The sequence below is a fragment of the Cavia porcellus genome, unplaced genomic scaffold (genome assembly GCF_034190915.1).
Source record: "Cavia porcellus strain 051 isolate PalLab524CR breed Dunkin Hartley unplaced genomic scaffold, mCavPor4.1 scaffold_15, whole genome shotgun sequence".
Taxonomy (NCBI): domain Eukaryota; kingdom Metazoa; phylum Chordata; class Mammalia; order Rodentia; family Caviidae; genus Cavia; species Cavia porcellus.
The window spans coordinates 60,415,779-60,441,907 of record NW_026947498.1 but is presented as its reverse complement, the minus strand read 5'-3'; the positions used below and the strand labels follow the sequence as shown (position 1 = coordinate 60,441,907).

The 26,129-nt window shown below is 38.2% G+C and overlaps 1 protein-coding gene across 38 annotated transcripts in view; it reads left to right on the top strand.

Annotated features, from left to right (window-relative positions):
- Positions 1–26,129, top strand: part of Zbtb20 (zinc finger and BTB domain containing 20) — an 838,748-nt gene that overhangs the window by 770,513 nt on the left and 42,106 nt on the right. For all 38 annotated transcript variants that reach the window (XM_063225304.1, XM_063225278.1, XM_063225281.1 and 35 more), the window contains 2 exons: positions 4,545–4,708; positions 5,098–5,285. In XM_063225304.1, the coding sequence (XP_063081374.1) occupies positions 4,698–4,708; positions 5,098–5,285 (199 nt within the window). In that variant the 5' untranslated portion in view covers positions 4,545–4,697. The remainder of the gene's footprint in view (positions 1–4,544; positions 4,709–5,097; positions 5,286–26,129) is intronic.

Sequence of the window (26,129 nt, the reverse complement as noted above, 5' to 3'; positions counted from 1 at the left end):
AGATAAGCATTATTGTTCCATTTTCCTATGAGGCAAGTAAGCTTTACAAATGCAGAGAAAAGGTGCACAGTGATGAGGCAGGGCAGCACAGCTCTGGCACGTCGCCCTCCCTGCCTGTGTGGTTTTTCACAATCTCCCCTTCCCCCTGCCTTTTTTCCATGCACTATTGTAGAGGAGAACAGGGAGGTGGTTACCAGCCTAAAAAGACTGGAGAGTCATCACTGATCTAAATTATCCTGATCCAATGACTGAGTAATTATTTATCAAAAGGAGGCTCTGACTAATTCTTTCCTATCTAACCAGGCTGATAAGTGAAAGGCATGTTAATGTGCAGGACAGTGTGGGAGTCCAGTGAAGGGAGAAAATTGGAAGAGGGAGATAGAAGACAGCACTTTCCTTTCAACAGCCCCTGGAGACTGATAAGAGCTCACACAGATAAAATATTTATTTTTCCATATGTTACAGAAAGCACTGCCATCTCTGTGTGTGTACAATATGTGCAAAGGAGTGCGAAATATATACATCAAATGCCACCGATCTGGTTAATTTCCATGCATTTAACATGCTTAATACCTACCATCACATCCATATGTTTTAATGCATATTTCTTTCCACATACAATATGGTCTAGTAAGGAAAGAGCCAACATCCTCTACAACATTGTGCATTGCTACGTTTCAGCCCAAAACTTGGTGCCAGAGACACTACATGGAGAGTTAAAAAACCGAAAGGTTCTGCTGGCTAACTTAGCTGCCAGTCACCTTAAAACGCTTTCCCAGTTCTCGAAGCAGCTTTTATTCTCATACCAGAAATGTTTGCAGTGGGGAGATGAAAATGTATCTGTCCTCTTCAGACAATTGGGAAATGTTCAGTCAGGATGTCAAAACTGGCTATTGAAAGGCAGTTGCCTGTGGTTTCTCTCTCTCTCTTTCTCTCTCTCTCTCTCTCTCTCTCTCTCTCTCTCTCTCTCTCTCTCTCTGTCTCTCTCTCTCTCTCTCTCTCTCTCTCTCTCTCTCTCTCTCTCTCTTTCTTCCTTGTTTTGTCTTTTTTGAATGCAGAGCTCCACCAGTGAGGCGGGAGAAAGTACACAACGATTGGTCTGTTTTTCTGGGGAAGTGTTCAGGGCACACCCAGATTTGCTTTGCATATATTTACCAAACATCTGCCCTTTTCTTATTTTTAAGTCCTTCCTCCTCACCAGCCCGCTTTCCCCTTTTCCCTAGTTTCTTTCTTTGTTGTTGTTGGCTTGTAACTTTTTCATTGGAGCTTTCATTTTCCGGTTGAGAGACACCTTCATCAGAGTGTATCATTTTAACATAGTGAATGAAAAGAGAGAGGGAGGAAAAGAGGGAGAGAGGAAGACAGAGAAGGAGGGAGGGGAAGAGAGGGACAGAGAGAGGGAGGGAGAAAATGAGAGGGAGAGAGAGACAGAGAGAGAGCACATGAACTAAAAAATACAAAGACTGAGAGGCTAGAGCTTGGCACACCAACCTTTGGCATGGTGACCAGGAGGATGGTTCTGGTAGGGAGCTGGCTCCCTAACGTGCTCCCCGGAGTCAGCCAATGTGATGCTGCCCTCTAAAGGCCCCACGGAAGAGTGCACAGCCCCAATCCAGAGATTTGCCTTCAGATGTGCCATATTTGTTCAATTCTTTTTATATAACCGAGGAAGGTATTTCCAGTTAATCACAACAAAGCTTACTCTTTCCTCCTTAGTAGATTGTAAAGTGCCAGAACTGGTCAAATAACAGTAAGAGTGTATGTCAAACGAACACTGAGCATTTCTCCATTACCTATGCAGGTGGGAGACATCACAGTGGTAAAAGGCTAAGTAAGGTGATATTAGACAGATGAGAGTGTGAGCCAAAAACACTTGGTTTTCAATATTTCCTGTTTGTAGATGTGGTAAAATACCATTTGGCCAAGAATTGTCCTCAAAAATGATCCTTGAGATAACAAATGGAAAGCAAGAGTTCCGACGTGAAGAACAATTTATGCAATACTCAAAATAAAAGCTTAATAGTCTTTTGGTGATGTAATCATATTTGAAAGAGAACCTCCTTAATTTTCTGAACCACACATCTCAAACCAGCCTTGGCTTTGTTTATAAGTGTCAGGAACAACTTTTTTCTACTAGGTAGCATTTGTCATTGATATTCTGTCCCTATATTTAAATGAATCAGGAGGACCAGCTTAGTCCTATTGAGCAAAATGAATTCATTCTTCTCAAATGCCCTTCTTGGACTCAAAGTTGAAGCACTCAGTCAGGGTAGAGTTCCCTGCTAAATAAAGAGAAGAAAATTTAACTGGGATTCAGGCTGTGGTGATCCTCGAAATACACTTTAATTTCAGCTCCAATTTCATTCCACCAACAAATAAATGTTGAATGGCAGCTTTGTGGCTTAACAGTGTAGACTAGACAGTAAACTCTGGGAAGATAAAAACCAGGCTCAATTCCCTGGACCATGATAACGTATCTCCAGCGCATAGTAAATGTTTGTAAAATGAATGTGAATAAATGTGAAAGAAAAGGATGAAGGAAAGAATGGACAACTACAGGGAATATAAAAATAACTGAGCCATTTCCTTACCCTCAGAGAGGTTACTGCATATAAATAACTTCATGAAATAAAACTTAGTGAGTAATAATATTAGTAAAAAGCACTTGGGCATTTCAGAGAACAAATGGGGAGAAGTCCCTTACAATACAGAAGAGTCATGACAATTACAAGAAGGAAAGAGCATTTGATAAATATGAAGGGTGTTTGATTTTAGCAAGCAGAGATGACAAAGGGGTAATCAAAGTAAGAAGCATAATTCAAGTAAAGGTGTAGATCCAATATATAGATTCCAGGACTTTCTAGAAATGTTAAGGCATTTTGAGAACCCAGTGTGCCAGTATATAAGACACATGAAATAAGCTAGAGCAGATAAGAAGCTGACCTTGAGTGTCAGGCTAACATGACCATGGGGGACTTAGTGAATGCCGATGGCGAGCCAGTCAGTAAACATTAGTCCTGATAAAAGTGGAAAGGCAGGGCTAGGGGTGTGGCTTAGTAGTGGAGCTCTTGACTTGCATGCGCAAGTCCCTGGATTTGATCCCTAGCACCACAAAAGAAAGAAGAAAAAAAAAAAGAAAAGAAAAGAAAAAGTGGTAAGGCAATTGCATGCAATGAAAAAGAAGTTAAAATATGGAAAACATCAAAGGAGCAGAATTGTTAAAACTTCATGTTAAATCAGCTTGAAGGCAGGGGAATATTACGATGAGCCTGACATCTCCCACCTGATGACAAGCAACAGTGGTAGAAGAAGGGACCATAGAAACAATGGTTTGCATAGGAAAGAAGAGTTGCATTTTGGAGGCTTTTTATTAGATGCCATTTTAAAGTAAAAAATCAGAATGCCAGAGCCCTGAGAGTTTTATCTAGATATTGAAAACTTTGGGGTTACTCACTGCATCACCCATTCAACAAACAATGCATAAGGCATAGCCATTTGTTGTTTGCCTTATATTGGCTTTTGGTATAGTGAAAAAGATGTCTGAAAGTTTCCCCTCTATTCTAATCTTTACCGTGCTATTTCTGTCTTCTGCCCTCTAAAGAAACAGATTTGATTTCACAACCTGTTGGACCAAAAACACAGCATACTAATCATAACACCATCTTCCGCAAGGGCAGATTTAACTACCCAGTACAACAAATTTCAATATGAAATACACTATTCTGTATAACCAGTTGAATGCCATGCTCATAGAAACAAAGGAGGCATAGAAAGAAATCCACTTACAAGTTATGCACCACACAGAATCTTCAGTCAAAAACAGAATGCTATCTAGGGTTTGGGATGTAGCTCAGTGCTTTCATACTTGTCTAGTATGTGCACATATGCAAGGCCCTGGGTTTGATCCCTACAACTGAAAAAAATAGTTTGGTTATTGTCTACATAGTGATAGGAAGAAAAGCACAAAGCTCAGGAAATTGATAACATACTCGGGACAGATAAGCTCAGTTTGGCTGAAGTCTGAATCTAAGTATAAGCTCATTTATTCGTTTAACATCCAGTTGTGTTATTGTGACAGAAAAGTCCTGAAGCTGATGCCTGAGCTATTTGACTTCCTGTTGCTGACCCCAAATGATGGTTAGTAACAGTGAATTTCTAGTTCCCTTCACCCATCTCTTCCTCACATGCCAAACACACAGTCACACTGTTGAACTCCAGGAGCATGCACTACATCAAAAAATAATGACGGTCTCCAGCACAGGATGAATAAAGCCTAGAAGTAGCTTGTCTCTACATAACACCTTGCCTCTTTGCCTACTAGAACCTAAATTCTTGTCACTTTCACTTTCTATTAACAGAAAGCTTCCACTGCTTCCTCTCCATCAGGGCAGTCTGCAGATTTCAATTTTGATTTGACATTATATATTGATTTAAAATAAAATCTGGTAACAGCAAGAAAGTTGAATGTTCTGTGTGTTCCATCAAGAAACTGAAAGCTGTAAGGAACTTTTAAGGCCATCTAATCCGAACCCTTTATTTTACAGATGAGGAAACTGAAGCCCAGAGAGGTGAAGTGAGGTGCCCAAGGCCACACAGCAAGTTAGAGGCACAGCTAGTACAATAGCTCACGGCTCCTGACTCCCAGTCCAGTGCTCCTCCCATTACTCCACGCGTCCTGTCTCTAAGCTTCCTGACAAATGCTAGAACGGTAAACCTCCACTAGTGTTTTTCCAGACCACGTTAAAACTCATAAGGCGGGGGAGTGGGGGATGCTTTCTTGGATAATGTCAGCCATACGTAGCTCAAGCTGTCTAAAAGTTCTGGGACAGGGTCTTTTTATACAGCCAACAGAGTCCAAATGTGGTGCTGTTTGCTTGGCCCATATGCTTTCATGTGTTCCCAGTTAGGCCATTACTGGAGGGGAAAAAAAAAAAAAAAAAAAACAAGAATCAGCTTGTTTTAAAACAAGGGACATACTGGACTCCCTCCCATCCCCCTTCAGGAAAAAAAAAATCAAGTTATCTTTAACAGATTCTAAAAATGCCTTTTCCCAAATATGCAGTCAGTTCCTTCAAAGGGCCCTTTGTTTATTTTCAGGAAGAAACCCAAGACAGCTGAAAACCAGAAGGCATCTGAGGAGAATGAGATTACTCAGCCGGGTGGATCCAGCGCCAAGCCGGGCCTTCCCTGCCTGAACTTTGAAGCTGTTCTGTCTCCAGACCCAGCCCTCATCCACTCAACACATTCACTAACAAACTCTCACGCTCACCCCGGGTCATCTGATTGTGAGTACGCAGTAAGGTGATGGTGTCTTCGCAGTGCGTGCAGTCATGCTTTCCCCTGGGTTCTGGCTGTTTTGCATTCACAGCAAGCTGTTTGCATTTTGTCTTCTAAAGTAGCCAAAAGTAGCATGCCACCATTTTTATTTGGCCAACATCTATAATTTTCAAAGCTAAGTATATTTTAAAGTCAGGTAACCAGCCATTTGGCCTCAAAGACTAATTAATTACATGATTCACGTTCTCTTTTTTTAACATTAACTCAGAAAAAAAATTACAATGCTGCCTTCTAATTATTCCTGATCTGAATAGCCCCACTTCCACAATTACTAAATGGAACACCAAATATGGACCTCAGAAAGCCATTTAGATACAAGGAAATATCCGTTTTAAAGTTACATAACACAAATCAGATTTGCATTAGTTATTGAAGTCTCATGTAGCTTGGCTGAATTTCTGTCTTTCCAGTTTTTAATTTATTTTGAAGTGGTTAAAGGATAGCATAAATTTACAGAAGAAAAGAAAAGGGCTTCCAAGAATTCAAAAGCCACCCAGACTTCACACAGCCAATAAGAATTCAGGTTAAAAATATTTTTAATTAAAAAAACTGCCTGAGGGCTAAATTTGGAAATGGGCAGCTTAATGAGATCGTCACTATTGAAATCATTTCTTTGCTGTTTATTTTTGTCATCTTCTCACTAATCTGGAAGTCACTTGTTCAAATTTTAAGCAAGTTGAATAGTCACATTTCAGATTTTTTTTTCCTTTCTGAATCATAATCCAGTACTTCAGGAAGAAACATATATGTTGACAACGGAAAGGAATTAAATAAATTGGAGAGGAAATCATAGGGAGTATTTCTTTTAGCTTTAAGATATTCAGAACCCTTCTGAACTGGTCTTCATATAGGTTGTAACAGGCAAAGAGCTAGCATGTTCTTCTTTAGAATCAGTAAGACAAGATCAAGAAGGTTTTATTTTATTTTTGTCCACAAAAACAAAAATTAATGATTAGGAAATGTAATTTTAAATCTATTGTTATTTTTTGGAAAAAACATGAATAATTGTGCAAAAAGGGTCAGAGATGACTGGGTCTGGAGATTCTGTTTTCTGCTTGCTTCATAATAGTCTGTAGGTAAGGGGTAAGAGTGAGGGCAGGGGTTGGGCTGGAGATGGCTTGTTTTAAGCATAGCCGGGCTGAGACTGAACTGCTGTCACTAGAAAATGAAAAGAAAAGCATTGAGATTCAAGCCTGTATCCGTGTGATCCCTAAGTCAAAATTGCAACTTCTATAAAGAGACATGGGAGTTTGAAACAGGGACTGTTCTGCAGACGTTGTAATAGTCATACTCTTGGACTTTATTGCCTGGCAGTCTCCAGCCTAATATTAATTACAGGAGGAATTGGAAAATAGTGTGGCACTGTGCCCACAGACATGTGCACGCTGCCTCTACCTACCGGGAAGGTGGACTGTTCCTGTGGTGAAGAGCCTGGGCTTCTGCATACAGACCTCCATTGCCTGGCCTTCTGCCACACCTTATGGGGAAGATTACATGGGATGGCCTTGGCCCAGGAACGTCCTGTTACAGCAAAATGAATGTTTTGCTAAATGGAAAAAGTAGTGATCTTCATTTATTGTACTTTACTTTAAACATCCTCTAGCCAGGCCTTAGTGCTAGCGTCCAGGCATTTAAAGACCAGTAGAAATATGATGTCAGGGTACCATTCCGGGGTAACCTGTAGGAGCCGGCAGATCTGAGCTTAGGAGAGTGTCTGCACACAGTTGAAAAAAGAATGAACTGGGAGGAGAATCCTAATCTCCAGCTGTTTAGGAAGTCATTTTGATTTTGCCATTAAGATGTGTGAGACTTCCCTGACCAACTTCTTGTTTAAATTGATTATACTTTTCTCCAAATATATTTGGATTATAGTTTGTCCTGATTTGAGCCTACACTTAGAAGAAAATTGTTTTTAGGAAAGATTCACAGAAATCTGTCCATTTGGAGATTGCTTGAGAGAAGACAGGAAAGAGGTTTATTTTAAGCTGTTAAAATTTTTGGATGCTCTTCTTGCATTCAAGAGGATTTTTTTTTTTTTACTTTCAAATGTCATTTTACCATAGATTAATTTAAAAGCCTAATTTCTTTAAGGTAAAATATTCAACTCTTATTTAGAACTAACAGATTTGGGGCATTTAAAAATAGTGCCCTTGACTTGCTAGTCTCTTTCACTTTAGAAACATTCTACCAGTGTGTGGTGTTCTAAGCTATCATAAGTACCTAAATTTTTATAATACCTTTTTATTTGTCATTTGGTTAGCACATTATTCTTAATCATTCCTAAACGCCCATATCCTGTTCATCAGTATGATTCTTCCCAACTTACAGATGAAAAACTGAGAAAATTGACCCCCAGATAAATGAACTGCCCAAACATGGCTAACCCATCTGGGGACTGAGTATTTGTGGGTTTGCTCTCACCGTGTGAGCCAGAGTGCTCTGTTATAGTCCAAAGATGGCATTCCAGGCTCTAAACCAGCACTAGAAAAATGTAAACTACTCATATTGGTGATTGGGTTACAAAACAGGATGAATTAAGTCATTCCCACAAAAGATAAATCAGCTGCACTGTGAGCTGGGAAGGGTGGGCAAGCCACAGTATTGTTGCATGTGAAGGACACAGGCCTTGTTTTCAACCAAAGTTGACAAGTCTGACCTCTTAAATTCTTAGTTAGCTATTTAACCTGCTGAGCCACTTTAGATTTGGCAAAGGATCCCAGTAATTTCAAACCAAGAAGAAATATAGTTGAGATATGCTTTCCTTTGTGAGGTGATAATGTTAATATTGCTATTGAAATGGGTACTGCTTTGCATTGCACTCACTAATACAATTTCCCTTCAATAATATACTCCCATTACCTCCTAGCTTGTCACCTCTACACCACTTCTAAAAATCTAGTGGTAAACAAATTTAGATGATGATAATGGAAGGCATTAAGATCAGCTTAGGAACAAAAAGGGTACAAAAACCCAAGTGTTTCACAGAGCACTTACCCATGGAACATGCTGAGTATGAACTGAGCCAAGCTCTCCTTTTAAATGCTTAAACAGGACTAAACCAAGGCAGTAGAGCAGACGAAGCTCTCCATATGAAAAACCTTTCTTGACAACTATCAAGCTGTAGCACATCACAGTCATATCCATGTGATAGACGCAACCAGCACTTTACTTGCATATTTCTTCCATTTTGTTTTCTCCCAACAAAGGAAGCATCAAAAGGAGCAGCAAGTCTTCTCCCTTTGGCTGTCCTCCCTAGTTCTGGCTGTGGACCCACCTACTCTGATGTGTTTCCTTTGTTGGAAGCTGATATCCACAGTTACTTACCTTCCCACATTTTACTCTCAACTCATCAGACTGTCTTGTTTTTTGTGTCTTTGCCAAAATGCACTTACACATTAACAGTTTTTATTTATTTTTAATTTAACCTTTACACATTACCAAACTGTTGTGTGGGTGGTTTTAACTTTAGCTCTGAAGGTAGCATGATGCTGCCGGGACTGAATGCTCTCAAGAAGACTAAGGCTCGTCCTTTTCCGTCTCTTGCCATCTACCTTCATTGGCCTTATCCACCCCCACCCCTAACCCTTTGCTTTGCCTATCCAAGTCCCTGTGATTAAAATTTTTAGTACACTTGGCTCATTTTGAACTTTTGAGCAATTTTTTAGAGAACAAAACAAAGAGGATTTTTATTGCAAACTCCATTAATGCCACATTAAGGCTGACATTTTAATTACCCCCAAGTCAGGAAATGCAAAGTTCAGGTTCCCACAGCAACAGAAACTGTCCCCTTGAGTGCTCACATCACAGCAGATTCTTTCATTCCCTGATTACACAACACCAGGCGTGGGGACATTGTTTTATCCATGGAAAGGAGCAGAGCTTTTATTCTTTGTTTTTTTCCTGTAACTACAGTTGAGGATATGGGTCTTTAGCTTCTTTCCCCAAACCATCTATATGTATTATCCTGAAATGGAAGACTATTATAGCTCTACATGAGCACACGGACAGAATTAAAGTTGCTGTGGGAACATTAACTCTGATTTCCGGACTTCCGTGCCAGTCACATTTAAACCATAATGTTGTAATTTTTGGCATGTAATAAATGTGCATTTCATGTACACAGACAGAAAGAAGCATAAAATGTATTTTAAAGAGCAATTAATTACTAACTTTGTGATTAAAAAACATTTGGTGCCTGTTCCTTCCCATTTAACATCAGCTGCTGGTCTTAGCCAGGCCTAATAGATGACATACTGTGTCTCATCCTGTATCTCAGATGTACTTACTGTATGTTCCTGTTCTTCTAGATAATTAATTCCCTTAGTTAAAGCTGTTGAGGGGAAACAAAATGGAAGGAACATGCAAGCATGTAAAAAGGGGAAGGGATATTTTGAAGGAAATAATTCATTTCTGCAAATAAACCTCCGAGTCCCTGATAAAGAGCCAGAAATCTGCTAAGTGGGTGTGGAGCAAGCTTTCTGGCCACCTTAGAGCTTCTGGTCTAGGGCCATAAGAACAATTTGAAAGCAGACTTCCCTATGAATTCCAGGCATGCCCAGTGGAGGAATGATTTTTACTCTGTACTAACTTTTTAGGCCCAAGGTTCTTCAGTTAATATTCAAACTGGAAAGGCGAAGTTGTAGGGAAATGAGGTAAGGTATAGGATTTGCCAAAGAATCTGTGACTTAGAAAACTGAATTTTTTTCTTTACATCAGAATCTGGTTGACCCATTTGTAATAGAGAAGGAAATTTTTCAAATAACTATGTGAACAGGTATGTGAGTGAAAGGAATTAGTAGCAAATTCTATGGTACAATGTTTAAAAATGCAAACATTTGAGTACATTTGAAATAGAGATGAAAATTTTACTATAAAGGCATGTAGTTTGAACTCTCAGGTGAGGCTTCTAGAGGCAAATACTAAATGAAGATTCTCTTACCGTTTGCTCATTCACTCTCCTGTCATGATCTCCTTTTTGTTCAGCTTGGTTGCATATGGTATTTAACCTTTAAGAAAAATACTTCAGTTTACAGGGTTCTGATTTGCTTTTACTTGGGCTGTCTCTATGTGTGAATGTATGTCTGTATGAGTGAAAACTGCTCAAGCAAGTTTGAAATTTGCTCTGGCAAATTTGACTGTGCGTTCAGAAAGTTTCCATTCGGAAAGCTGATTCAGTGTAAAACCTTCCAAAAACTTCCTGAGGCACCTGTTCACATAAAAAGATTAGATTTCTGTTGGAGGTGCTCAGAAGGCAGCATTTATAACTGAAGATCTCTGTTTGGTGTGCCAAAAAATGAAAAACATTTTGGCCCCAAAAAACCTGATAAATGTTCAAAATGTATAATCAAACAAAAGCTTCATTTGGATTCAAATGCATGTATCTCAGCAGATGTGTCTAAACTAACTGGAATCCCACAGGAGCAGCTGAACTGGATTTTGGTATGTCTTGATAACTGAAAGAGTTATTCTTAGACTTTGGAAGGACAAAAATGGTCCATCTGTGAAGAACCGTAATAGAGACATGGCAAAAAATCAGCATCCTCTGAAAGAGTTTATTTATGGAATTTAGGACAAGTTGGACAATCCTAAAAACATTTTAGGGTCACACTAATTTAGAAGAAACATAGCCAATATGGGATGGAATAACAGCCACAGACAGGGCTGGATGGCTTGGGTAATTAATTTTTTAATAAATTCCATATAAATTGAGCAGTAAATAGAGTAGCATTTTTATAAGTAGGTACTCTTGTGGCCTCCAAAGTGTCCTGCCTTACTTTGCACTTGATTCCCTATGAGGAAATCGTATGCTTATCTTTTATTACTAGCCATTTAAATTATTTTTCTGCTATTTCATGAAACAAGTAAATTTCTTAACTGTTTAGTATAGATTTTGTTTCTTTGAAGATAGTCTTTCCATTTTTAAAAACTTACATTTTCTGCCTCTGAGTTAATTAATATACAATCTCTTTGGAGTTATTTTTATTGCCTTTTATACCCTCTTATTTGGAGAGTTTAGTGCTTAGTTTAGCACATATACATTTGAAGCCCAGTTCATTTTTTTATTTACTAATTTACTAGTTTCTCCTTAGTATATTTAGGAACACATTTAGCTTGTGTGTGTGTGTGTGTGTGTGTGTGTGAAGCTAATAATCAAACCCAGGGCTTCATACATGCTACGTGGTCAGCAAGCACTCTATTACTGCACTACATCCCCCCGTCCTATTTAGGAACACTTTTATAATTAGGAATCACATTTTTCAAAGTCTCATGTCTTAATCTCCCTCTTCTTATAAAACTGGACCTCTTTTTATATATAGAAGATTCCCTACAATGCTAATTTAATTGGATGTCTTCCATGCCACTTAATGCAGTAATTTCTGACATTCACTTTTACCTCATTCATTTGGGCATTCATTTACTTACCCATTAGTTTAGTCATTGACCAAATGTTATCGAACCCCTGCTTCAGCATCAAGTACTCAGCTAAGAATAAAAATGAAGATATGAACATGACACCATCCCCTCACTTTTGGAACTCGGTATTTATAAAAACTTTACTAAACTTGTAAAGAGGTAAATACAAATGCAATATTGAAGTGTTCAAGTATGCACAAAATGATATGAAGTGCCCAAGAAAGGAGGCTAGAGTGGTGGGAAGAGCTCCAAGGAAAGATGGCATTAACCTGGAACAGGAAGGAGTAAGCATATGTGGAGGACAGTAGGAATGTTATTTTATAGAGAGGGAGAGTAAGTAGAATCACAGAGGCACGAGAAGAACATGGTGCTTTCAAAAACCAGAGTAATTCAGTTATGATGCTGAGATCTTCATACACTTTGTCTCATTTTAATCACAAACCATTTGTATTTGGGGTGCATTGCTTGTTGTTATAATTCATCTGGACTGAATTCGTGTCCCTTTTAGAAACACTTGCTTCCCCAACAAATAATAAAGCACAGTTCCCACTTATTTTCTAGTACACAGAAGTATCCTACCTTCCACAAAATCAGTAGAAGAAAATATTATAAGTGACCTCGAGGTGGTATGTTCATCAATATATCTCAGTATTGTTTTTCTTATTGAGAAAGGTTCATTCCTGGGGCCACAGAATCATCTATAGGTGTTCTACTTCATCTTTCTTGATAGTTCATGGCCTCCCAAGACTCCAGCACTGTGTCATCTTATGAAATCTTCCTTATTCTCATTACACATCACCTCAAGCTATACCATGTCATGTTGCTTTCCTAAACATTGCATAAATATGCTTATCATTGATTGCAGTTGTTAGAACTGACTGCTGGCTTTCAGGGCCCCATTCTTCACCTTGCCATCGCGTGCTTTGCTGAAGTACAACTTCAATTCTTGTCTTCAGCAGCTACACACAGTTTTATATGTGCTTCGCTGCCATGTGAAATTTCATTTTATAAAATTAGTGCTTCTTTATATCTGCCAAAGTTTTTCACATCCTGAAATTTAAAAAATTTTAAAACTTATGTGTAAAACTTACATGTATACTACCCTTGGAGGTGGATCATTGAGGATCAGTTGAGAGCATGATGAAGATTCTTGAAGTCTTGCTTGCTTGAAGGAAATTTTATACAGGTACATCACACTAGAAGCTATAGTTAAGTCCCTTGCTACTCATCATCAGAATAAACACTTTCTGCTCTGGTGTTTGCTTTTCTTTTGTCTCTACATCCATCCTTTGTTCTCTCTCATGAATGTGTACCAGTTTGAACTATTTGTCAACACTAAAAGAGATTATAGATTACCTGATCTAAGCTCACCATTGGGTAAACAAGGAAACTGAAGACGAAAGTTGGCAGATACCGATATCATGCCAGAGGGTTTCCCCCATAATGAGACAGAGCCAAAATTAGAACCCTGTTCTTCCCTCCATGTATGATACCTTTTTCTGAGTCTGATTATAAACTTACATTTTTGGAACAGAAATGAGTCAGGACTGTTCATCCATCAGTTGACAAGATGATTGTAGTATGAAAGACTACACACTGGGTGTTGTACAGGATACAGCTTTATAAACTGGAGTGTTATGCTCAGAGGCTAAGAGACTTATAAAGAAGAGTAGATACATGCACAAAGAGCTGTACGTTAAGGTCCCTGTACACAGGAACCCACCTCAGTCGACCTGTTGGGCAACTGTGCAAATAGAGTACATCTATCTGTGTGCCTGCCACTGCACTGATTCCCGTAAAGTGCACAAAGGTGAAAACAAGCAGACCCTGCCACCAACAATCTTAAAACAATACATATCCTCAAGTCATTTTTATCTTAAAGTACATTATGATCCAGTTAACAGTAACACCTAGCTACATTTAGTGAGAAGAGTCTACTGAAATTTTTTTGAAAAATACATAGCATTTCACTGAAAGTGAGCCATTAAAGCAAAGTGCAAGAGGTTTGGGGGTCTTCTGCATAGCGATGGGAGGGTTTTAAGTAGGGGCCATGTTCAAAACTTCACTTGGGGGGGGATCTAGTTTAGCAGCAAGGAGCACACATAGATAGAGGGTGACTGGAAGAAGGAGAGCTCAGAAAGCATTTCAACAGTCACAGAACTGTCAACCTGAAGGGGCTGGCAACAGGAGGGAAGGGATGGGAGAGTCAAGATCTGCAAACTGTGGATGAGGGTAGACAGATCCATGGACTGACCGTTAGATGAGGAAAGGAAATTATCAAAGGTAACTCCAAGATATCAAAAGGAAGAAGCATAAGTATTTAGAAAATACAATATGATACCATTTATGTAGTGTGGAGTATCACATACTGCAGGGTATTCCCAATAAAAGCACCTGAGGTTGGGTTATAGAAGACTACTTGAGCATGCAGAAATATTTGAAATAAGGCCTAGGAAACACTGGCCCAGAGGCCACACTTCATGCCATAAATGTGAGAGTGAACTTCAAAATGACTGAGGGGGGAGGGCGAGGAGAATAGATCCCTAGGGAATATTTACATTGAGTGATAAGAAAGAGAACAAAGAACTATCAAAGGAAAATGAGAGGGAAAAGGGATCTGAGAGATAGAAGAAAAACCAGAAGGTTGCCTCTGGGAGGGAAAGAATCAGTAGTGTCTGGTACCACAGAAACCAAGGAGGCAGAGAACTGGAAAGGTCACCTTCAGTGTAACCATTGGTACATTTTTAGTGGCTGTCATGAAAGCAAAACTGTGTGTCACACACTCACACAGTCACAGCAGCAATAAAATAGTCACACAGAAGAGTTCAGGAGTAAAAAGAGGAGGAATAAGAAAGCAAAGATTCACAAACTGCTTTTTCAAAGAACTTGAACAGTTTAAAAAGAAATAGTAATGAATAACTCCAGAATGGCCTGAGGAGTATTTTCATAATATAGGAACCCCAAACCCATTTAGAAACTGAGAAATACAAAATGATATTAAGAGAGACTCTTCAATTAAGCAGGCAAGGAAACAAGGAATTCAATCTCCCATTTCATAAGTCAATAGAGACGATATATGTATGTAAAAGAAATTTGAAGGCACTGCCCAACCCAGTGAATCGGTAATTGCTAGACTTCTTTATCTACCTTCTTCCAATGTTGTTTCCTTTTCCTTTTAGCTAATAAGAATGTTTCATAATACTTGGTATATGTCTTCTGTGGGTACATTCCAAAATACTCCTTCAGTTGCCTTTAGTAAATTCTGAAAACACATTAAGTAAAAGACAAGTGTATACCTTGAGCACTTAATTTTGTAAAACTTTTTAAAACATGTTATCCCAAAACATAATCCTTTTTTAAAAACACCACATCCAGTGACCTTTCTTCTTAATAGTCTCTATTTAAGGAACTTTGTAGGTACTAGTATCGGACCCGTGTGTTTTCATGTTCTCCTTCACTGTCGTGAGAGCTCCTCAGGTTCATTATCTGGAGCAGGAGGGTTTCAATTTAGACTGTGTTGCTTTCTTCGATGGTTGAAAACCACTGTCACCTGGGTACTCAGTGTCATATTACTTCTACTCCAAGCGAACCTAGTGGTACTTTGCTCTGCTATTACATTACTGCTAAAACTAAATGAAAAAAATCATCTCACCAGTGCTGGAAATTATGTAAACAAATACATGGAAGAATTATGAGCATGAGTCTTTATTATTTGGGGCAGAATGAACCTATAGTTAATGCCAAATTGACCTTGAGACTTTTTCTTTTCCCTACAATTTAAACTTTACTCCTTTTCATTTAAACTTGGTAGTTTAGCTTAGTTCTTGTTATCACTTTATACCAGAGTTACACACAGTATTAAGCCAGGACAAAAGTTTTAAAAAAGTATGGTATGTGTGGCATGTGAATGTTACACAAAGAATTTCAAAAAGTGATAACTAAATTCACTTTTATCATGCATGTTTCTATGTAATAATTTTTTTCCTATATAGTCATTTAATATCTGTGTTTCATATCTTGACCATATTTGGACCATATGAAGAAAATCTTTCTTTATATCTTTCTTTATTAAGAGTTAGGCTACAAAGTATAACTCTATGTTTCATGAAAAAAAAGACACATACAGATTCTAAATTAAATCCTTAGAAGTTAATCCCAGGCCAAAAAAAAATACCTGTTCCCTGTCCTTTCCTCAGGGAAATACTGTACTTGAAGATCTTTGCCTGTAGGGTTGAGTTTTGGTTTTGTTTGTTTGTTTGGTTGTTGTTGTTCTTTGAAATTTTAAGGAAACTCCAGGATTTAAGCCTATTCTATTTTATTATAGCCTAAAAATCCCAGAGAGCTGACTGGATCATGGAATCCTTGAAGTGGCCTCAATAATCCTGGCAAAAGTTGCTGAGATGCACCCTTAAGCAAGCCTGGCTCCAGCCCTGCTTCAGAGAAAGCTCTTGATCTTGAGTCCTTAGACGTCACTGATACTATAACTGGGCCTCCCTCTCAGAGTCCCTGAGGCTCCTAAAAATAAATGCATGCACTTATTCATGACTCTGTGTGTGTGTGTGTGTGTGTGTGTGTGTGTGTGTGTGTGTTGGTCTAGGACATGGATTTAAAACTTTCCTTAGATTGGGATCAGAGGGGGGAAATGTGACATCTGCAGTGCATAGTCCAATCAGAATCTACACCTAGCATCCAAGAGTAAACTAAAAAGCAAAGAGGAGAGACCCATGTGAATATTCAAATGCAGAATGACTCCTGACACCCCTCCAGATCTCTTCAGTACTCCTGTAGGGCAAGGACATAACATAGAGTTATGCTTCATGGCTTAACTCTTAATAAAAAAGGGGGGCATATATGTACCTTTCTTCTATTACAGACTTCTAAGGGTCCTTCCTCAATGTGTTGATAATGGGCTAAGATTTAGACCATGCTTGTTGTTCTGAAAATACTTTCTCACCCCATGGTCTAGTTATTTGACCTCTTTAATGTGAACTTCAGCCTATGAATGCACTTTACATGCTTTTAATTACCTCCCTCTGCTTCAGTTTTCTTATATGCCTACTGAGAATTGAAATAAGTTTCTATCTCATAGGGTTAATATAAAGACTAGATGGAATATGGAAAGCCCCCAAAGCAGTACCAGCTATAGCTAGCACTCGGTATTTTGAGCATTAGCTACAGTTCAAGTGTTTTAAATTATGAAGTAAATATGGACTAAAATTGATGCAACATAAATGATGGTTGTAACAAGTGCCCATCCTTCCCTTGAGTCACTAAGACTCACAAGGCCTAGATCTGTAGGAGGAAGTACATGTCGAACAGTTACTCTCTTCGCTTCTGGAAAAGGTGCTTCTCTTTTGGGCCCTCTGGATTCAGGCTTAGGTAGACTAAGAAGTCTCTATACTACTTTTTTGGCCTTTTTATGCCCCTTTTTGTCATGATTGTTTTTCCCTAAAAACAGAAGAGACTTAATATTGTAGTAAACATCTACTCTGTGTCACATACATTGTCATATCCTTTTTTTTTTTTTTTTTAAATCTCACTTTCTGGGTAGGAAATGAATTAGCTTAGAGAAGTAACTAATGAAAACTTAAATAGTTTAGACTATTGTTAATATTATAGTATTATATATTAGCCAATTAAGTCCCTTCTTGTCCTTCCATGCATGATAATTGGTAAGAGATTTTCGGATAGTGTGGAATGGATTTGTGTGCCATCTCACACACAGTCATTCACATTGTCAAAGCCATGTGTTACCCTGTGTATTACCCAAGATGTCCTTTCACTATAGTACAAATCCACAAATAGGGGCCTGGGGATTTAGTTCAGTGGCATAAGCACCTGCCTGGCAAGTGTGAAGACCTAAGTTTGATCCCCAATACCAAACAAAAAACAAATACACAAAAAGGGCAAAATATCAGGTCCTTAGAAAAGCAAACTGTGGTGCCACTACATAAGAGCACCCTTCCCAAAGTAAAATACTTACAAGTTTTTTTAAAAAGTACCTTTTATCTTTTTTGGAAAATAGTCTGACTGATGACATCATAACATTTTAAAATAATTCAAAATACAGGCAAATTTAGAAGGACAACTGTGTTTCACTACAGAGAAGGGTGCCTCATAATCACTTGACCCATTTACCTCCTTCCATTCTAGAGCAGTTCGCAGTACAAATTCAGTGAGACTTGTTGGCTCTTTGTCCCTGGTGAGCCTTACCGATCCCATAATTTTTTGATAATGCATGGAGATGATTTGGGGCTTTAGTTCCTCTTAACTGCTGAGCAGTTTTTGCTGCTGAGTGTAGAATTCCAGACGCACATGGATATGATACTTCTCTACCAATCTGCTGGTAATAGCTGCAGATTGAAAGCCAAACTAGATTGTGCACAAATCTGTATAAATCCCAAGTCGGAGCTTTAAAATGATAACTTACTGAGTCATGATTTCTGCATATAGTATGCAGTATTTCTTAAATCACATGTTGATGGCTAATCAGCAAAATCCAAAGACGCAAATTAGATGGTACAATATTTACAGAGAAAATATATGTGTAGCTTGAAAAGTAACAATCCTCACAGTTACAGTCCCACCCCCTAAAAAAATGATAGCAGTTGCAATCTGAACTCCCAACATTGTAGCCAAGAAAACAATGAATATAACAGGAGAAAGTGAAATTTTAGACAGATCTTCTGGTTACAGGAACTGAACCTTTAAGAAATAGGTTCAAGAAAAATTCAGAAGAAATAATAATAGGTAAGGTGAATTATTCCTGTTCCTCAAATATCCTAGCGGGGTTGTTTTGTTTTTCTTTTAGAGGGATCTTTTGTTTTATTTATTTTTGCAGTGCTGGGGGTCAGACCCAAGACCTCATACATGCCTGGCAGATGCTGTACCACTGAGTTATACCCCCAGCTCTGTTGAATTGTTGAGTACAGTACTTATTTTGGCCAGGAAAGAGTTCTTGAGTACAGAAACCCTGTCTATCTTGTCTACTGCTGAATCCTTTGTACCCAACAAAGTGCTTAGCCATGTAGATATTCAGCAAATGTTAAATGATTTGAGTTAATAAGGTGCGATAACAGAAGAAGTACAGCTATAGTGCACTTACGTACATTTCTCCTACTTGTAAAAGTGCAGGTACTGATATTTTCTCTAAATCTGTTTATTCAGTGGATCTGTGTAAAAGAGAGCATCACAGATACCCTCCAGTTTGTATGCTGGGGAAACAGAAGAGCTTTCTGTTGGATATAGGCTGCTGCATGTTTTGATTCTAATAGCAATATGGCAGGGTTAAGGTCAACTTTGTAGTATAATCTGGTGCCTGTTTTTCATAGATATCATGGAAATAGATACTTATTTTCAAGATGCTCAAACAGATGATTAGGTGAAAGCTCCAGCAAACCTTCCAACAACAAAAAGGAGAGGTTTACCCATTCCCACCTCCTATTACTGCACCGTTCCTACACCATTTTATGCAACGCCACCTCCTCCTCATTTTCCCAGGTCTAATTTTTGTCTAGGGAATACAGCATGTGACTGTCAGTCTAGCAAGAGACAGTTCTTGAGAAATTCACCCCCTCTACGTAGTGCTCCCAACCTCTTCCCACAGGAATGGCATGATCTGATCAGCAGCAGGCAGAGCTGGACCAGGGAAACAAGAGCTTGGCATAGAGTCTTAGAGACCTCCTGCTGGAATGGCCCTCAAGAGAGTTGCTTCACTCCTACCCTCTCTCAACTGGCTGGATAGTAGATGGATGTGTAGAAAAACAAATTTCTGGCTGAATGAATAGAGGACTAAATGAATGAGAGATGAGTTCACTCTTCCAGAAGTTCCCACCATCCCACTTGAATAGAAAGGCTAACTTTGGAGTCACTCTGTTCTCTGTGGCACAATTTTGTACATACTCAGCTTTGGAATATGGTTGCCATCTGCTGCCAGTGCTTAGGACTAAGGAGGTATTGGGGTGGGTGGGAGGAGGCTGAGAGCAAGGAAAAAAGACACTTAAAACGCACTAATGATCTCCTTTGTGTTGGCGTCTGGATTTCAGAACGTCAGTTCTGTACTTTAAGAACAAAACACCAGTGTGTGTTAGACCACACCAGGCACCGGCACATCAGATAAGGCCCGTGCTGTGAGGAGTTCAGCCACTGAGCCTCAAAAAGTTCTAAAAGTGAAATTAAAGGAGCAAACTGAGGAAACTTAAAGGAATAAAATCCCAGAGTAAAATATAACCAGAAGGGCTCTGCAGATATGTGTCTTCAGGGTTGCAATAGTTCAGAAATGAGTCTACTAATTAGAGAGTTGGAAAAGTCTATAAATCCCAGGAACTTAAGGTTTTTAGAAGAAATGAGGCACTTCTCCATACACTTCAAATACATTATGATTCTTTTGTATAATCTCAGGGTGAAAATGACCGGCTTTTGCGCATTGTTGTGGATTTACCCATTGATGAAGAGGTACAGATTACTGTACTAAAGGCATGGGTGGGTGGTCCTTTAAAAACAAAAAAGGCTGTTAAGCAAAGCCAAGGAGACCACAGAGCATCTCTGAATGGCAGTGAATAGCATGCGGAGCTTCCTAGTTTCCCTGATATTATCTGTGTAAATTATTGGTTATGGGCTGAATCATGTTGATAATTTATATACTGTAATGACATGCCAGAGAATAATAATTAAGCTGGGTTCTATGCTAGTGAAAAAAATACTTCAGTAAAGTTTAGTTTTGAAAAAGATTAGCTAATTGGCTAAGTATAACATTTGAAGGCAAGTACTGTTATATATTCAATAGTAGTTCTGTGGCTCAAATTTGAGAAACGTGTAAGGTAGGAAAACAGAAATCCTTTTTGCCGTACAGGAAAAGAATCTCACCAGAGGTGCATCAATGGCAATCCTAGAAATACATAAAATCACTTTAGGGAGCACAAGGGATTGCCCAGCAGTGTGTCACATGCAGTGCCTTGGAGTGATCAAACCAGTAAAAATATTGGTTGGTTATGTGAACTCTAGCCTTAACTCCTATCTACCACCAGTAAAAAATTATACATGAATGTGACTCTACCATGATTAGAGTATTAGTAATGTGTTAAGAGTCTATCTCATGTAACGCTCCCCTTTCTTAAAATACCTGTGTTCCTTTACATTCTGTTTAATTTGTCTCTGCAACATTCCCATGAAGCACAAGCGTCTTCATTTTGTAGGTGAATAACTGGCCCACAGAGGATAAATTCTTTGTTAAATGTGAAATGATTGGTAATCATTATATGACCCAGGTTGTTGTACTGTTTTTCACATTATTTTGGGTTTCCCAGGCAAAGGACATATTTTATCGCTCTCATTATTATTTTTAATTAGTTTTCAGGACTTGAGATAAAAACAATCTAACAAATATCCCATGGAGATATTTGGTATTCTCCTTTTCTCTCAAGAATAAATTAAGACTTTCTCTGCTCTTCTTTGCTAGCTCTTTCCGCAGATAGTCAAAATCCCATGCCAATTTTTAAATGAATAAGGGCTCATTCTAATAGCTGGGATCACAGGCCCCTCTATTGAAGGAATAGCTTTTTAAATTCATGTCTGAATCCTGAATAAGTTATTTTTGGTTCTAAACTGTTAAGAGTTTAACCTGAAGATTTTAAAACAGAACTATGTAAAACTAGTAATGAGTTTAGCAATAAATTTATACATAGAATGTGAAAGGCCAAAGAGAAAACTAGTGTTTTTTATTCTTTCTGGTGACCTGCACTAAATACCGCATATTTACTTTGTAAAGGAGGACACCCAGTGGCCACACAGTGTAAATATTCTAAACCTTCACTAACACTCTTAACACAAATATAAATAAACATCAGTTACTGGTGATAATTGATAGCTATCTCTGTAACATCTATTACTAAACAGTTTAGGATTCCCTATATTGGGCAAGAGGAATCAGAATTTGGCTTTTAACACATCACAGATTGGTCATCTGTTCCCATATTTAGTTACAAAGTGTGGTTCAGTTTTGGGTTCCAAACATGCTCTGCTGACAAAAGAACCCAGTGAGCTGTCTTATAGAAGAAATGAAATTAAAGATATAGAGACAATATATGTCAAGAATCATAAATGAATGAGAGTAGTTTATGATAGACTCTGAACACATAAAAACCCAACTGCCTTAGACTCATACTGAAAATAGAACTGTGACTAATTCCTTGGTGGGAAGAGGTAGGGTAATAAAAGACAGGGAGAAGAGCATTAAACAGACTTTCAGGGTTTCCTAAGACCATGACCTGTGGCCACACCTCAGAGAAAAGGTGTCCTCTGGGATTCCTACTTACTGTGAACTGCAGGAACTGTTGATCAAACAAGAATTCAGATAGGACCTATTTATTGTAAAGATCCAGTTTTATATATTTATAGCTGTAGTTGCAGTTATATTGGGCAATTATATCTAGCCTCAGGAGGCCTAGAAGCTTCATGTAGAGATAAGATAGGCACAAACAGAGACAGAGATACAGAGACAGGGAGATCTAAACATAGAAAACATTTGAGCATGAATCTGAATACCTGCATCAAAAACAGTTTCAGAGCAATGTAGAAAAACACAGGATAAAAGAAGTTCCATGTGTTAGAAAGTTTCATGACTTTAGTCAGAAACTTTTTTAAAAAGACCTATGAGATTATGTTTTCTTATTCAGTGAAGTCAGAAGTTTTCTCAAAGACAAAAAAATTATTTTTACTTAACTATAATTTACCACCAGCTGATATTTTCTAAAGGATTTCTATTCCTGGAAGTTGGACTAGATCTTTGGACTACTGAAGTTAAAACTTTGTTTTTCCTTAAAAACAAGTATTTGGTGATATAGACACCAAAAGAAGAATAGATTAGTAATAAGGTGCTAATTTTTATCTTTAAAAAACACATATACATACACATACACATACTCAGTGCTGGAAATCAAGCTAAGGGCCTCGTATGTACTAGGTAAGTGCACCACCAAGATACACACCCAGGCCTATAGTGTCACTTTTTAAATTTCCAATTTCAAGGTAAATAAAAGGTCTAGATATCAACTGTACATTTGAATACATAGGGCCCTCTTAAAGGTCTATGCAAAGCCACGTTCAAACTGAACTTGGCATAATTCTGAATTCAAGTAGATCATTTTGTTCATTTTTGTATCCCACCCACAGATGTAGCATCTCAGTATTTTTGTTCTCCAGATTTAATGAACAAAGGGAAAGGTTACAATAGGACAGCAGCTAAATTTGTAAGGAAAGAGCTTTAGAAGGAAAAAAAAAGAAAGAAAGAAACTCCTAAAAGGTGTCTCAAAAGGTTTACAGTGTAAGAGGATTTAAAGACATCAGCCTCAGATTTCATTGACTTTTCTCCTTAGCCCCAGCAGGTATTTCCTTCTCAAGAGGCCATTTTATTTCAACTTTTGAATGAGAGCATAGTTGCCTTTTAGAATGTTGTCTGGATTATCTATCCAGCCCTCTGTTCACAGTTAAAACTTAAGTCCTCCAAGCTATACTATAAGAATAAATGTCAGTGTTTTATTCCATTTTATTAAATGCTCAAAGTATAGAAGCATATTGTAGCAGTTATGTTTAGGGGGCAACTGGACTGATTGAAGAATGCCTAGAAATGCATAAAGACATTATTTTGGGAGTGTCTCAGGTGTTTCCTCAAGAGGCAAGCACGTGAGTCTGAGTGAAGTGAGTAGACTAGCCCCGTGTGGGCAGGCCCAGCCCATCAGCCAAGGGCCTTGGAGGATCCCACAGAAGGTAAATTAACCTCTTTACCTAAGACCCAGGAGACAGTCATCTCTTGCCTTGGGCATCAAAACTCCAGGCTTATTGACATTTGAACTCCAGGACTCATACCAGCAGTAGAAAGGACATAAAGTTGGATCAGACTTAATTTGTTTATTTCATAATTGAGATTTTATTGATTATGCTGAGGATCACTGCACAAACATTTCGATTTATAAACAGTTCTTACTATACATACCAAAAATCTAAAAAGCGCTATATTATTCTTTATTATAGCTATCTCAGGAATTTCCAAGCTTTAGCTTTAGTGGCATATTTTCCTTAAGAGGAGGATATCAAGTGCCAATATCTTCAAATGCTGACAGACTATTACTTAAGTCCCACCATTTCCCAATGTTTTGTTTTGTTTTGTTTTGTTTCTTTTGTTTTAGAGACATAGTCTTTCTCTGGCCTCACATGTGGGGTCCTCCTGCCTCAGCTTCCCACCAGTTCACAACTGTATACACATATAGTATGTACTCAACTTTTTGCAACACATAAACAAAATTATTAGGAAAATAGACTTCTGTGACCAAAGATATTACAGACTGCACATATTCTAGCAGAACAATGATTAAACAGCAGTTTTCTTTAGGAAACAATTATAAAAAACATGAGAATAAAAAGTAATCTTAAATGTTGAAGACATATTAAATGCACAACTCTGACTCCAGATTGCCCTATAGTTTGCTTTGAATTGTTGGATATAAAATTAACCCCATCTATAGAATGTTACCTATACCCAAAATAGTCAAAGCTTCCTGTAATTCAATACGCCACTATTTTCTGCTTGTACAAAATAGAACAAGATATAATAGATAATTTCACCTCTTCCTCAAAAATCATTTATAATTTTAAAATACGATGAAGTGAGAGATTCCTTGCTTCATAATAAAGGATCTAGAGATATTTGAAAACACGCCTATGTCATCAGAGTCTGTAGCCTCCCTGTCTTAAGTTTTTCCATTTTCTGCAAATCTTTAGTTTCTTAGTTAGCCACTTTGGCCAATTTCCCTTTGCTCTCCTTTTTCCCTTTGTATGCACATTTTATCTAAAGATTTATTCTTTCCCACTGACTTTTTGGCTTTATTTCCACTTCTGCAGCAACAAATTTGTCGGACAACCTCACCAATCTTCTCTGGGGTTCTTCCTTCACCACTCTTCAGCAAAGATGACATTCCCTCGGGCATGTTGGCAGTGTGGGTGGTATGTGCTGGGTAACTATGGCCATAGCACAAAAAAAAGTTATGTAAATCTGGGCTCTCTGGATAATACAGGCTGAACTTACTGATATGGACCCACTAACCAGAGGATCTATAATTAATATTACAGCTTGGAGAATTTTTTAAAAAGCATTTGGGCCGGGGATTTAGCTCAGCAGCATAAGCAACTGCCTTGCAAGCATGCGGTTGTGAGTTTGATCTCAGGTACCAAAAAATAAATAAATAAGAAAGAAAAGCATTAATAATTTGGTTTTGATTTGGTTTGATTTAGTTTTGGCAGAAATAAGAATCAAAAGAGAGACAATATGCCTGAGTTAGACATACCCAGGCTTCTTTGGCTTACTATGGACAAGAGAAATCAAAGGTTTTGGAAGTTGGAATGTTACAGTGAATTTACCACATAAAACCTAATCTTCCACATTGGGAGGGTCTAAAAGATATGACTTTCACAAATATTTTGCAAATAAATTTGCAAGAAACACTAGTATCTCTGGTGCTTTGTGATCGATCTTCTCAATAAACCAGTCCTTATAGTTGGAATCACTGCCACCCAAATGAAAAACTTAAAAAACAATGAGAATAATTGGATCTTGAGGTGGCAGGGGCCAAGTGGCAACATTCAACCCTTAAAGGCAAAGTATTATAGTTACTATAATGGGCGGCAGAGACAAATCATAATACTCTGACTAGAATGGAATTGGCTAGTTAGGCTTGTTGTTCCTAGAAGTGGATTAGATAGGAAACCTACTGAATTTTTATTTGATCTGCATAAAAAGAAAACCTTTGGTTCAGTCAAACTCAAATCACAAAAATATAAGTCCTTCAAATCAATTCTCAGGCTTGAGTCAGTTTATAGGCCAAGAACTCCTTGAGGAAGGACTCGAATACACTACCTAAAATATATGCTGTTAATATATCCCCCATCTTTCCCCAAAGGAACTGATGGCCTGTTACCAGATAACTATTGTGGAAAAGTAAATAATCAAGGGGCTAGGGATTTAGCTCAGCGGCATAAGCGACTGCCTTGCAAGCAGGCAGTTGTGAGTTCGATCCCCGGTACCAATAAAAAGGAAAAAGACCAGGAAAAAAAAAAAAAAAAAAAGGAAATAATCAGCTCTTTCAAAAACTACTGAACACTGGTTCTGAACTAATATTGATTCCGGGAGACTTGAAACATCTCCTTAGGCCTCCAGGTAGAGTACAACTTAATGGCAATCAGGTGATTAAGGAAGTTTTAGCCCACAGTGGCTCCAGTGAGTCCCCAAATCCATCCTGTGGTCATTTCCCCAGTTCCAGAATTTATAATTAGAATAGGTGTACTTAGCAGCTGGCCCAATGCCCATACTGGTTTCCTTACCTATGGAA